Source organism: Sorghum bicolor, chromosome 1 (genome assembly GCF_000003195.3).
Source record: "Sorghum bicolor cultivar BTx623 chromosome 1, Sorghum_bicolor_NCBIv3, whole genome shotgun sequence".
Taxonomy (NCBI): domain Eukaryota; kingdom Viridiplantae; phylum Streptophyta; class Magnoliopsida; order Poales; family Poaceae; genus Sorghum; species Sorghum bicolor.
This window is the reverse complement of record NC_012870.2, coordinates 21700850-21715935: the sequence shown is the minus strand read 5'-3', so window position 1 is coordinate 21715935 and position 15086 is coordinate 21700850. Positions and strand designations below refer to the sequence as shown.

Genomic DNA, 15086 nt, shown 5'->3' with positions numbered 1-15086 from the left:
TGCCGTAATGCTTCTGCTGCTGCTGCTGTTTTTTTTTTAAAAAAAAAAGATGAAGAAATTGTGCGACTTTTGCGTGTACGTTGTTACAGTAGTACTTGTTACCAAGCTGACAGCGACGCCGTCGACAGTGATCAGGCGATGTGTTCTCCGTGTTGGTGCCGCGTCCACGTAGGCACCGCGTAGAACCTGGCAAGTCACGGACTGCTGCAGGTTGGGTTAGAATAACTGTAACTGGTCAACTGCAAAAATTTCCAATCCTGCTCTTGTTTGACTAGTTCATTGGTCCTGAATTGGTTCGTCGGTTATCCCTATATTTAGGGCTTGTTTAGTCCCTAGTGAAAAGTTTTTGGATAATGAAGCGCTTTCGTTTGTATAATTATTGTTTAAACATAAACTAAGTAGGTTTAAAAAATTCATCTCGCAAATTACAGACATACTATAGTTCTTTTTTATGTATATTTAATAATCTATGCATGCTGCAAGATTTAATATAAAGGAGAGTTTTGAAAAGTTTTTGGGTCTTAGGTGTAACTAAGCAAAGCCTTACTCTGAATGTTTCTAGAGTAGAACGGATAGATGGTCAAGAACTGTACAACCATCCACAACCATGCTTTCGTGCTTGCGTGCGTACATGTACGTAATCTATGTAGTTTCCTTTTTAAAAACAAAAAGAAAAATATAACTTCTAGCATCTGCACCAAACTCTGAATAGATGGATGAAGTTATGCAGGTACGACTCCGGCTGCTCATCCGACGCTGGTTAGTTCTGTCGTCAACACTCTGCACAAAACCAAAATTGGTAGCAAGAAATCCGTTGATTGAACAGATACTCAACCGACGATTGATATCGGTAGTTTGGTACGATGGGGAACGCCAACCTGCCCAATGTTGGTGTTTAGTGACCCTTTTAGAGGAAGTGTTTAGTATTTTAGTGACTAAAAGTGACTAAACTTTAGTCACTAAATTTTAGTTGGGGTAAACCAAACAGGCCCTTACAGAAAGGATCTTTGCTTGCTTGCTGTAGACAGCAAAAAAGAATAGGGAAAACGAATTTAAGTTCGGGAGTTAATTGCAATTAATAAAAGAATAAAAAAAATAGAGCAAGACCATTTTTATAGAAAAAAACAGAGGTCGGCTTTCTCAACCCGGCCACCAACACTACAGAAATTGGACTAGACCGGTTTTGTTTGTCCGAGTTCAAATCAATCCAAAACTCGATCGGAAACTTACAGATCGCGACTTGGGAAGGTTTATCCTAATGGAATAAAACCACACTCCACATATATTAGAGGATCATAGCCAATCGTTGTACTACTGTTACAAATCTCATACGTATTTGATGACTCTGCTAAACTTTGCAGATGAGAGTGGAGACGTACAGGTCGCTTCCAAGTTCCTATCTGTTCTTTTGGGAGAATACATACCTTGCCACTTAAGCCTCGTTTAGATCCGAAATTTTTTTAGAGATTTTGACACTGTAGCACTTTTATTTTTATTTAACAAACATTATCTAATTATGAAGTAACTAGACTTAAAAGATTCGTCTTGCGATTTACAGACAAACTGTACAATTAGTTTTTGTTTTTAATGCTTCATGCATGTGCCGTAAAATTCGATGTAATGAGAAATCGTGAAAAGTTTTTGGTTTTTGTATGAACTAAAGAAGGCCTGACTTCCATCTCTCATGCAAAGGCCTTCAGAAAGTCACCTGAAAAGGACTCCAGAAAGAAGTTCTGGAGTATTCTAAACAAAATGCATGACAGCACATGAACCCAGCGAAAAAGGTAAGCACACGAACACAAGATCCACAGCAACAGAAGGCACATTTCAGCACTTTCAACGAGTGTCAAAGGCATGTATCAAATCACAAAATGTACAAAGTTCTGATGCATCTATGTCCTGTACATGTGTCAAAACTCACCGGTTAGCCAGGCATACATCTGGAACACAGCACCGGCTACCTCTGGCTGTTGGAGCCTTAGAGGTTTATTTCTGAAAGTAGCTACGACCTATTTCGGGAAGAACATCAGAACATGATCCCAAATGGATTTGTGGATGCAGTCCAGATGTACAACTATTTACACAAACATACAAAATTTCACACTTCAACAATATTTACTATGCATTTTGCGCGCTACCCATATTCGAACCGTGCGGTCATCACTAGCAGAAGCCAGCATATGGGGCCTTGCAGGATTCCAGCTGACACAGTTCACAATCATCGTGTGGCCATGCAAAACCTTTATTGGCATCTCCACGTGCCTTTTCCAAATGTAGACCTGCTCATTGTTTTTAAAGGTTAGTGAACGGTAAACAAGAGCAACAATCCATAGGTTATCCTATCTTCCCATAATTAAATTAACAGTTTACTACCAATCAATCAATTTATTTCGTATTCAGTGTTCTTAGCTTGATTTTGTGTATATAGTATACCTAAAATATAGTTATCCATAAAAAAAAGTTGTTCCACTTCTTTCTACTAGGCTGCCCTTGTACAGTGGCACATGACAGGTAATGTAAAACATAGCTTTACAAAAGCAAGCGCGCACACACGCAAAAAGTTACTAGTTACCAACCACGATGCTGAATTAGCATTTAGCAAGTCCAAACCCAAAGTTCAAAGCCTTGTGAGTAGACTAGTGGAACTTTAGATGTTATTCATATATATGCAATGGATTTTGTTATATCAAAGATGTTATAGACATCATTAGTTAACCTACCTACCATTGCTAGCATCATGCACATTAAACCCCGACGCATAGTGCTGCTTTAATCCACCATTTTTAACACAAATATGAAATATCACATACTTGAGGAGGTGTTATATTCCATATGCATTGCTGACCATGGAATTTAAGCAATAAATTAGAACAGAAGCCATAACTGGCTAATATTTTCTTCAAAATCAAGATTGAAGTCCAGTAAAAAATTATACCTGTGAATCCTCACTGCCACTAGCAATGAACAAAGAGTTTGAACCACCAAAGCAAGACCTAATCACAAACTTGTCTTGCTTGTGCCCCTTGAACTTTTCAGGCACAGTACAACTTTCATTAATTTTCCACAAATGAATCTCCTGACTGGTAAGGTTCACAACGAGTGATTGTCCATCACCTGAGAGAGAAACAGATGAAATCGTCTGCTTCTCACGAAATCTCCATTCCCGCCCCTTTGGAAGTTCTCTAATCCAGATATCATAGCAAGATACAAAGATAAGGTGTCGGCCATCAGGTGTCACAGCAAGATCACTGACTTTTGGTATTCTATCTCCGGCCCATACTTCCAGCTCTTGACCTTCTAGATCACAAGTGAAGATCCTATTTGGAGAACTTGCAGGCTCGGAGCTGGCACATACTATTTTCTCCGAATTAGGAAACCATGCACATGAACTGATGATGTAGTCTACTGAGCCTCTGAATTTAAGGTTACATTCACCAGTATCAACATTCCACAGTTTTAAAGATTCACCAGTACCACAAGTGAGCAGCATTCTGTCATTTGGGCTCCAAGCAACAAAGGAAATTGGTTTTTGGTGACCCTCGAGGCAGTGCTTCTTGGTCAATGTATCATCCTTTTCCACCTAACAACATGTACCAGGCTCAGACAAGACAACCACAAGAAGTTGTAATAAATGGAAAAGAAATTATCATCAATGCTAAACAAAATTTTATAAATTGATCAAATAAGCAAAAACTGCTGTAGATGAAACATGTGCTTGGAGAATGGATATTTATCTGTAAATTCATCTAAAATGCAAATGGGTGTGCTTTCATAAGCTTCATACCCGTAGTGTTTTCAAGCAATAAGAAAAAATTGATCAGAGGGAGAGACATTCCCCTGACATAGCTCTTAAGGAGGGGCCCACCAAACTGGTGTGGCCAGTAACAGCCAGGAAGCATGCTGAAACTGCCTTCAGTGTAAACAATTTAATCTGGGTGCTCTACCATTGCACTGTTAACATGACCATGTGTTCACCTAATAAAAAAATATTTCAATTTACATGCATGTGTCTCCATTTTCCTCTAGCTTAGATGAATATGAGGTCAGCAATAATCTAACAACAGAGGGAGCTTTAATATTATCACTAGCAGTGCTGATCACTAGGCTTCTAGCACATGTGTCCCTTGTACAAATTAAGTACTGTTTATCATGAGACTAATAAAAAATAGGATCATTTATGAGCATGATTGAATGATTGATCAACTTTGTTAATTTTGGCATCAACTTGACTATACAATTAAACATTGAAATTTAAGATTCCTTCAATTATATTATTCCTAGATACCATGAATGGAAAAAGAAAAAGTTGGCAATGAAGCATATGAGCAATCCAGAATCAAACCAAGATCTCATATGACATGAGACACATAATCTTTCTTCCCAAGTTCACATTTTGTATCATTACTCAGTTCAAATTACTTCCATCTGTTTATCATTGCATCAAAACTGGTGAGGGTGATAGTTAATACTCTGAAGTCCAGAGAGAGGTGCATTGTAATATGATAGCATTAATATGAATTATGGGAACATGGCCCTTAACAATGTGATAATGCAGTCCAAGTATGAAACAAAGAGTTCTACTCGAATTTATTGTTTTCGACATTGACATGGTCTCCATTATTTTACTTTCATCATCATGTAGAATTGTATAAGAAAGAAACTAAAAATATTATATTTAGCAAAACACATTTCGTGAAAAATGTGACCATGATTTTCACATATTCAATTCCGATAGTTTGTACATAATAATGACCAAAGTTAGAAAAATAGTCGTGCACGTGTTAAAACCACTATTTATATTCTTATTAACAGAGGTAATATGTCTGAAATATAAATATGCATAGTGTATGTACTTCTGATCACAAATGTAAGTCGATCTAAATTTATTTGACTGCTAATATCAATAAATATATATTACCTTAAATGAAAAGAGTTATATATCATAAAAGTATTTCTTTCATTAATGAATCTAGTAATGCCAATCTTGTAATCTGTATTAAAATTTAGATACTGATGGTCAAAGTTTAAAAGTTTGACTTAGGGCAAACCTATATGACTTATAGTTTTTATAAGAGGAAGTACAAGGCTATGTCTAGTGAATTAATGTGAATACGTATACAAAAAAAGTGTTTTCAGTAAGGTTATCGAAGTGGAAATAACATCGTGATCAAAATATAGTCAAGTAAACTAGTAAAGCAATATGGATTAAATCAGATGGGCTGAAAATAACCAAACATAACAATTTCCATGTGTACAAAACTACAAAATAATATGGATGATGAACATTAAGAATGCTACAGAGGAAACAATAAAAAGAAATATGTTTTATCCATTCCATTTCACCTCTATACTTTTCCCTATAGAGAGAGCATTACAGAAAAAAGCACTTCACTTATTTTAAAAGAACTTTGCATCCCTTCTCCAGCCTTCCTCTATGAGAGTTATCCCAAATTAGGAAAATAGCTACTATGTGAAGTTCATTAATGCTTTCGTTCAGAAAAATAAGCCACTAATACTAGCAAATGTGCTGATGCATACTGCATATCATTCAACTTTTGAAACATCAAACAAAAGTTTATTTGCACAAGTTCCCAACTTATATTGCATTGCATGGCCAAAAATATTGGTGGTTAGGTGCTTGCCAGGAGCCAAACCCATATTATTATAGAGAGGTGAATCATTTTCCTACTTATTTTCTGACCTGAAGTTCAGCAGTCTATATTTTTGGCCTGAAAATATCAAAGCTGTTCAAATGAATTTTTCCTTCAATAATTGGTAGATTTTTAGTAAAGAGTCAATTTTTCTTCAGCTATTAGTAAATTTATTCAGTAAAGGGTCACTATTACTGAACACTACAACGAAACCCACAAATTGCATTCAACTGATGGACTAATAGAAATGAAACCTATTGTCATGGGTCAAATCAGACCTTACAGTGGTGGGCCCATAAGAGGGCCAGGGCCGGCCTAGCTCTGGCCCTGCGCCGCCGCCATGTTCGCATCCCTCACCCGCCTACCTACACTACAATCAATGCAATCTACCCCCAACCAATCTATGCTCATCACACCTATCAAATCAAAGACAAAAACACGTATAGGCAATAAACCAACAATTCATACAGTAGTATACAGTTGTAATTGATTTACTCTTGAAAATGAACAGCCAGCCTACTAATATGTCCCAAAACTGGGAAGTCATAAATTGCGAAATAATGATAAGGCAGTCATAGTTTTAAGCTATTCAGTGCATAAAAAACTAATAGATTTAACTGTGTGCTGAACTTACATTCAGAATTTCATTGTTGTCATAGCAAAAGAGTGATAGCAGAAGCCCAGAGGTAGGCTTCCTATGATGGTGTATGGTGCGACACAGCGAACACTCTAAGTAACTTATCCAAAACAAAATGAACACTAGGGTGTACCAATAGTCAAACGAAACAGCACATCTGCGTAACAGTAGGTAAGGCTCTCATTGGGCAGTTTGGAGTGAGTTATCTACTGCTAGCATCAGGTAATGCTTCAAAAGTTCAATGTTAGTTAATGCTTCAAAAATTCAATGTTTTCATAATTAGATTATATGGCGTTTTTGCAGTTATTTCTGCAATGTCTATATTCACAATGTGTGCATAATCAGTAATAAGTTGGCTTCCAGAGCACCAATATAGCAAGGTAAATTTGAGATATCATTTTCAGTTCAAACTTTATGCACTCAAACAACAAACTGCATAACCTTTTCAGTTCAATGGCTGGGTGTGCTGAATAATACCTTCCAAATTATAGCGGTGCAGTCACTTGAAGATGATGCCAGGTAGTTTCCATTATTTGAGAACCTTACAAACCAAACTTCATTACTATGACCACATAATATCTGCAAACAGGCATGGATATGTGAAATACATAACTTTGCAATACAGCCCCAAACCCCCAGCATGAAAATTTTATAGGGCTGTCGAGTCCTGAAAAATACATGAGAAGTTTACCTGAATAGTCATCCATTTTTCTCAAAAACAAATGAGTAAACTTTCAGATAGCAAACCACTACTGTCATTCTAAAAAAAATATAACAACATCTTTAAGCACATGTTTCAAAGAATTATGTATAATTGTGCGTAATTTTACAAAACTGTACTTCTGTAAGAGCACCATCATGTTTATTTTCTTGATCCATGTGTTTATTCCTCCTGTTTTTATGTGTGCCTTGAGAAACAGGGAAATATATCCACCCCACAAGGCAATCAAATCTAAAATGTCAACTTCATTTGGATCCAGTAACTCAGACAAGTCTATCGTTTCAGGTCCATTTCATGTTATATGAACAAGTATGTAGTTCTTGGAAATGGGTGATTAAAAGTTTGTTTTTGTGATAGTTTTTACAGTGGTAGTGTAGGTGCAACAAAAATACTTTGAATGAATTGATATTTTTCGATGCTGCTTCGGAAATGTGTTAGATTTAGACCAATTTCATTTAGCATTCAGCAATGGCTGCAATCTATGGATGGCCTCTTATGACATTTTCTAGTGGCTGACTTCATGGGTATACAACTACACAGATTCGTCAAAATCAAAGATACACAGTTCCTCCTGTGCATTATCTTTCTTTTCTCTACCAACAATAAGGTTCCTGTTAATTAAGTAGGGTGGGCATGGGCAGTTCATACAGGAAGATGAAGCACGGTTTAATAAAAATGAGCACTGCTTGAATATAAATTTAGAAATAAAGGTTTGAACTGTGCTGTTCTTTTTTTTCCTTAAAGATTCTGAAATTATCCAAACCCTGCTTTACTGGATGAAAAATAATGTGGGGGCACTTTAAGAAGTATTTCCCATCTGCATTGCACTTTCATGCTTCCAAAATCAAATAGAGAGGGATGAATTTGCATACATTGCAAACACGGTACAGGAGAAATTTAATATTGTTGCGGTACTTTGAGAAGCATTTCCCAACTGCATTGCACTTTTATGCTTCCAAAATCAAATATAGAGATCTGCATACATTGCAAAGATGGTACAGAAGAAATTTAAATTTCTGAAATGAATAGCCATACTGAATTGTCCGTTAAACCTACTTGGAATAAAACCAAATATATAAAACTTTTAAGGAGTGCTGCTATATGTAGAAATGGGTTGTTCTTGAAATATTTCCCAATTGTAAATTGATGACTCTAGTATGAGTTCGGCAATTTCTTTTCACAATCTTATAGACATGATAAGCTTGGACATCTGTCGAAACTGGGAAACAAGTCAGCAATCTGTTTAACTCGCACCTGTGCACACTGGGAGGGGATATGCTCTTCATGGCACCTATGATCTTCAAACAGAGTGATCTCATCCGGCAAATTGTGATATATACAAGATTCTACCTGCTTGGTAACCGCACTCTCCACCAAATGCTCCAACCGCCCACTAGGCACATGGAACCATGGTGGCAACACCTCAATCAAATCCAAGAACACCGCAATCCTCCACCCAACCACGGCCTCCGGCGCAACCGCCCCCTCACCGGAGACCATGGCGCACGCCAGCCAGTGTACACACCTCCTGTCGACGCTGAGCGGCGCAATCCGGCGCCGTAGCACCTCCCTCGCCCGGCGCAGGCCAGCGTCACCGTGCATCCCCAGGAGCTCCAGGTAGTAGCCCCTCCATACTAGGAACTCCGCGACCGCGCGGTCCGCGTCGCCGACGCCGGCGACCGAGCGGACGGTCTCCGCGGACGCGTCCCACCGGCCGGCCATCACTTCGAGCAGCAGGCGGTCGTGCTCCGGCGGGTACAGTGGCACGCCGGACTCCACCTCGAGCGCGGCCGCCGCCCGCCGGTACCCGAGCGAGTAGAGCGACTGTGTCATGGCGCGCACCAGCTCCTCGCGGTCGACGGGGCCAAGACGGTGAGGTGCCGGGCCCTCGTCTGCGCAGGGGACAGAGCTCTCTGGGAGGTCCATGGCCGCGCCGGGGTCGCCAGCTTAAGGGATTTCGCGCCCCCGCCGACGGCACAAACCCAACGAAAAAATATCTGAGCTTTCGAGGCGGAAAAAATCAATCTTTTGGAGGAGGTTTAGTGGATTTGAGAGGATAAAGGCGGGATCAAACTCAGACGAACCGGAAAGAGAACAAGATTTGGGCTAGAACCAATGATCAGAATGATACAGCAGACCCAGACAACAGACAGATAGAAATTTAGGTGCGATAAAAACCCTGCGAGGTGTTATCAAAGAAATTCTGGAAGCTGTCGGTTGATTCTGAAGGGAGTCAGAGATGATCTGGGTCGAGCTGTAGGTTTCTTTTCTCTCAGAAACTGTGGGCAAAATCAGGTGTGGTTTCGGAACGCTTGGCTGGAGGAGTTGGTCCTCCGACGGCCGCACTGTCCCTGTGCGTCGGAGACATCTGTACCGTTGATTTCGTGCGGGGGTGTCTGAACCACCGAGATGAAGGTTAGGTTATGGATATGGTCACGTGTGGATTCGGTTTTTTTTGCTGTTTGGGATATGGCATGCAGTGGGGCATGGCAACGGGTAATTACTCATCGAATTATGGCTGCCCATAATGAGAAAATATTTTACTCACTAATTTACTTATATATATGCATAGGTAAGAATTTTTTCTATACCCTTACCCATACGGGTAACCATGGGTTATCCTTACCCATGGATCTAAGAATGTTTGTAATATCAAAAGTACATGTATCAATATATCAAACTCCCATTTCAACCAAAGAATTACAAACCAATAACAAATTAATCAAACAAACTAGCCATACAAACACATGATCAAATAGTCTAATATAAAATATGTCGTCTAGAGTCGCGAGGAATGGGGGCAACGACGTTCGGAATTGTGGCAACTCGCGTCGTGGTTTCTGCGTGCGTGACAGCATGAGATGCGGCGCCGCAAGGGAGGAGGCGGGAGGGAAGGGAGGAAGTGGGATTGGGCCTTGTTTAGATCAAAAAAAATTTCAATTTTGATACTTTCGTTTTTATTTGACTAATATTGTTCAATTATAGAGTAACTAGGTTTAAAAAATCCGTCTCGCGATTTACAGGTAAACTATGCAATTAGTTTTTGTTTTCATCTATATTTAATGTTTTCATGCATATGTTGTAAGATTCGATGTGACGGGAAATCTTGAAAAAAAATTAGTTTTTGGGGTAAACTAAGGTCTTGTATATATCCAAAAAGTTTTTGGGTTTTGACATTGTAGCACTTTCGTTTTTATTTGATAAACATTGTCCAATCATAAAGTAACTAGACTTAAAAAATTTGTCTCGCGATTTACAGACAAATTGTGCAATTAGTTTTTGTTTTTATCTATATTCAGGCTCGTATATTGGGCAGCGCAAGTGGCGCGACCACACCAGGCCCTCAAAAATTAAGAGCCCTCTAATTAGTATTTAGTCATCAAGTCTAGTTAGTTTAAGCTTAGTTAGCCTAAGTGTTAGTTGCTTATTTAGTTTTTTTTACACAGCTCGCAAGAATCCGTGTAAGTATTTATCGATCACTTATGGAGAGATTTAATCATTCCTATTACTAATAGCAAGCAGTACCGATCGAGGTGGTATAAATGTTATGGCGAAGCTGCGGATCATGACAATAAAAAAACGCGGACACACACAAACACGATCACCTTAGGCCATCCTCAATGCAGATTTCATGGCTCAGTTTTCAACACATCTATATTTTAGAAATATTGCAGAAGAGTTTCATCCCCGTGAAACTCTCTCTACTCCCATGAAACTCTTATCATCTCTCTATTCATTAATATAGTGTAACATATTTAATGTCCATAAAACTTTAATAAAACTCAATTAAAACTAGCCTTAACTAACAAACATAGAACATTGGAGTATTTATTATAGATCTTATTATTGAAAATTTGTAACCATTAGATAATGAAACCTAAGCTATTTTATTTGTCGAGATATAGAGGCCCTATCTCATGTTTTGCTCCACGGCCACAAAATTTTAGGTATGGGTCTGTCTATATTTAAGACTTCATGCATATGCCACAAAATTTGATATGACAGAGAATTTTGAAAAGTTTTAGGTTTTTGAGTGAACTAAATGAACAAGGTCTGATTCCAGTCGAACGGAGCTCCCCAGCAGTTCCATCGAGTTCCATTTGGGTCCAGATCATTGCCTGGACGAAAAGACCTCCCTGTCAGGCTTCGATCCAACCCCGTTTCGTGGAACGAGATAGTGCATCGTTGTCTTATTTCTGATACTAATTGTTACCATCTCTTATATACTAATGGAATTATGGTACTGCCACATCTCAAAGCACCTCCAGAACACAATTCAAATTTGTTGATTGGACAGTAGATCAAGTAAACTACAAGTGTTCCGAAGACTATCTCCAACAGATAGGCGACACATTCAACATTTTGGATCCCCTACGAAGAAAGAGTCCCGAACCCAAAAGCTATGCCTTTCCAACATATAGGCGACACATTCATCATTTTGGGTCCCCTACGAAGAAAGAGTCCCGAACCCAAAAGCTATGCCTTTCCAACAGCATGAATGCAAAAAGCTCGTAACGCCACGGACGCACCGCCGCCCACCTTGCCGTGACAGGCTGCTCCTCACCGGCCGCGCCAAACCCACCGCCATGGCTACCGCGCCAGGCCCACCCCCTACGCGTGCCTCCACTCCGCGACGGCCGCGGCCATGAGCTCCTCATCCACGTCGCCGACGAACACACAATGGATCTCTCCTACAACCATGGATCTTGCCGACGCCTCCAACCTCGATGCCGACCTCCACGCCAACGACCACCTCCGCCAGATTCCAACACCAGCGCCGCAAGGAAGTGGCGCCGCCTACCTCGACGCCCCCATCGACGGCATGGCATCCACGGACCATGCCATCTCTGACCACCTGTGCGCCTGCCTCCACGCTCTAGAAATTTGCGTCGAGGAGAGAGAAGATGCAAATTTGGGTCTCCTCTCTCCTCCGATGCAAAATGCCTCCTCTATTGGAGGGCCTTTTCCTCCTCTGCATCATGCATTTTGCGTATGGGTAGTGGGATGTGTCTCCTCTTGGAGACAGTCTAAGTGTGTATAAAGCCTATTTCAACACTTCTTCAATGTTGGAAGCTCAAGCACAAGTAGATCAGAAGTAAACCCTAGAATCACATGCGATGCAAAGTAGAGCACCACCAAGGATTGTCTTTCACCGAATTCTATCTTCTTATCCGATGAAGAGAGCAAGTTTCTTGATTGAGTGTTCTACTAGATGTTGGGAGAGTTTACAAACTTCCCGGAGCATCCAAAAGAGGTTGTAGTGTTTCGATGGGCGACGCCTAACCAGCTAAGAGCTCTTACTCCAAAAGTAATAAATGCAACATGTCAGCTTGAACACGAATCAAGTGATTTAGGAGTTGAAGCTCAGTTTGGCAAGCACTCTTATGTTGGAGGCCAACCTCTGAAGGAATCACTAGGGAATCAAGAGGAGAGGTTGGGGGTCCTACAATGGCTTCAGAAGAGCTTGTCTGAAGTTTGGTTAAGAAAGAATACGTTGAATGACTGTTGGGAAGAAGAAGAAGAAGAAAAGGTATAAATACCTCGTCCTCCTAGCTAGCCGTTAAGTCACAGCGTGCCGCATAAGGTGTGGCAGTGCCACGCTGCAACAATGCCACATAATTATGCGGCACTTCCACGCAAGCCAGCAACAGAATATATGAGTTAAGCTTTGGCTGGCTTTGCTATGTGTGAGGATATATGTATGGTGGGTTAGAGTTGAGCGTATTACGTCTTCCTTGATAGCACGCGATACCTATACTCAATTTTAAAATATAAAATGTATTTAAATCTCCATTGAGTTTATCACCACAACCTTTTGTAATTGGGGGCTCCACCACCTCACTTAGTATTCTCATTGTTTTATCATCTTCTTATTAAGTCCATAAATCTCATTAGTCCTCTAATTATATGGTCATTATCACCAAAACCCATATTAGGGCTTGATTGCACTCACAATCTCTCCCTTTTTATGACTGATGACAGCACAATTAGAGCTTACAACATAATGAAATATAAACTGAGATTTTGATCCATAGGTATAGAGACTCTCCATAAATGTGTGAAGCAAGAATTGAGTTCTCAAATTGGCATAAGAGGCCAAGAATCACATAGTGAGTTAAGTTTTGGGACTCCCCCTGTATCCATGCTCTTGTGGACTATGTCATGAATTATAAACATGATGCAAATGACAGTTATGCGCTTTAACATAAACTGAGGCTACCAAACACGGTATTTCTATAAGTGCACGCGACACTTCCACATTGCAGCACTGTCGCACCATTTTGTGGCACTGCCACAACTATGGCACTCAGAGCAACATAAACAAGCACCACACAGACACGATTAATAGAAAATAAAAGATATTGTAGGGCTGCGGCAAGCATAGATCACATTACATGTTGAAAGTGCATTTGCCCCCTATGTGGGTTTTGGTGTATTGATGACATCCAATTTAGGGACTAATGCGTTTTATTTGAGATTTGCTACAACTATTATTCTCATGAAAGACTCAAAGGTCTGACTTAACATGAAATGGTGTCCCCCAATCTTCGATCTTGAGAAAGGCATTGGAATCAACTTGGAGCTTAATTGTTTATCTGTTTTACTTTGAGTATAGGCATGTCGTACTATCAAGAGGGGCTCAAAGGTTGTTGGTTTGGGGAAGATAGAGTGCTTAAGTCTTTCAACTAAAACTTTTTAGAGACACTCTTGCACCTCACATGCACGTAGATACCTTGTCTGTTCCTCTGGCGTCGGAAGTCCTGACGTGAGTCGGAACTGCCGACGTGCTGCGCGGAGACTGTGGTCGTCGAAAGTCCCGACATGAGTCAGAACTCCCGACACTAAGTTCTGCGCACGCACGTGTCGGAAGTCCCGACGCCAGGTCTTCGGCAAACTTCTGTCTCGCTCGAGCGCCAGCGGTTCCGACCTCGGTCAGCAGTGCTGACACGTCGGAAGTCCCGACGTACATCGGGAGTTCCGACACTGACTTTGCGTGCTGTCTTTGTCTATCTCTTGTACAGTGTTTCTAGTGTGTGTCGGAAGTCCCGGGCTCTATGTTGGAACTTCTGACGTAGATCGGAGCAGACTTTTCTCCCAGTAGTATAAATAGCTCTATCTCTGTTTCTAACCGTTACCCACTCATTCATTGCGACCAACTCTCAGACAAAACAGCTCCCAAGCATTCAAGACTCCTCTCTCCTCTTCCTCTTTGCTCCTAACTTCGATTCACCTAAGATTTAGAGTGATTGGAGAGTGGTTAAGTGAGAGCAACACTTTGAGAAGCTTGAGCACTTGATCTCTTTGTCAAGCCGGCAGGTTTTGAGTTTATTACTCTTGGGTTCTTGGAACCCTAGCCGGCTAGGCGTTGACCAAGAGCTTCCATCCTGTGGAAGAGCCTTAGAAAGTTTGTATTACCCTGTTTTTCTTAGTGGAAAACTCGAGTGACCTTTGTGGTTACTTTGAGGGAGGCAAGGAGGTGAAAGAGACTCCGACCTTGGTGGTCACCTCAACAACGAGGACATAGGAACTCCTTAGTGGGGTTGCCGAACCTCAGGATAACTCCTTGTGTCACTCGTGGTTGTTGTTCTTAAGATCTACTTGTATTACTTGTATTTGCTTGTATCCTTCAACCTCCTTTTAGGGTTTGGTCTCGATCTACGGTTTGGGGGACTCTTGGTGTCAAGGAAGGCTCTCAACATCTTCATCTAACCACTAGATAGTGGTGTTGTAAGTTGTGGATCTCATAAAGTTCATTTAAGCACTTGTAGTTCATTTCCCATAGGTGTCGGAACTGCTGACAGTTTGCGTTGGAACTTCTGACAACGTCGAAAGTTCTGACCCAAACTGTCGGGACTTCCGACAGTTGCTGACAAGTGACTTTGAGTTTTGTGTAGAATTTTTAGATACGCCTATTCACCCCCCCTCTAGGCATTGTTTAGATCCTTTAACATGTCCACATGGATACATAGAGGTCCATAGGTAGCTAATAAGGTGTATATTACAACCACCAAAAGAGTTTGAGAACCAATCTCAACTCAAAACTAAATCTCACAACTAAAAGATAGGAAATGTAGCT

At 40.5% G+C, this 15086-nt stretch overlaps 1 protein-coding gene across 1 annotated transcript; it reads right to left on the bottom strand.

Moving 5' to 3' along the window:
• LOC8059263 (WD repeat-containing protein 26) lies at positions 1805-9391 on the bottom strand. The gene is made up of 4 exons (XM_002464464.2): positions 8264-9391; positions 6766-6867; positions 2936-3580; positions 1805-2279 (listed from the first exon to the last, which is right to left on the bottom strand). The coding sequence occupies exons 1-4, from the start codon at positions 8933-8935 to the stop codon at positions 2106-2108; spliced, it is 1593 nt and encodes a 530-aa protein (XP_002464509.1). The 5' UTR covers positions 8936-9391; the 3' UTR covers positions 1805-2105.

Bases quoted from the DNA above. Each gene is read 5' to 3' on its own strand.
- LOC8059263 (XM_002464464.2), bottom strand. From the start codon at position 8,935: ATGGACCTCCCAGAGAGCTCTGTCCCCTGCGCAGACGAGGGCCCGGCA. The intron at 6,868-8,263 runs GTGCGAGTTAAA...GCCTGTTTGCAG, and splicing joins TCCCCTCCCAGTGTGCACAG to ATATTATGTGGTCATAGTAA. The intron at 3,581-6,765 runs GTATTATTCAGC...ACATGTTGTTAG, and splicing joins GCACCGCTATAATTTGGAAG to GTGGAAAAGGATGATACATT.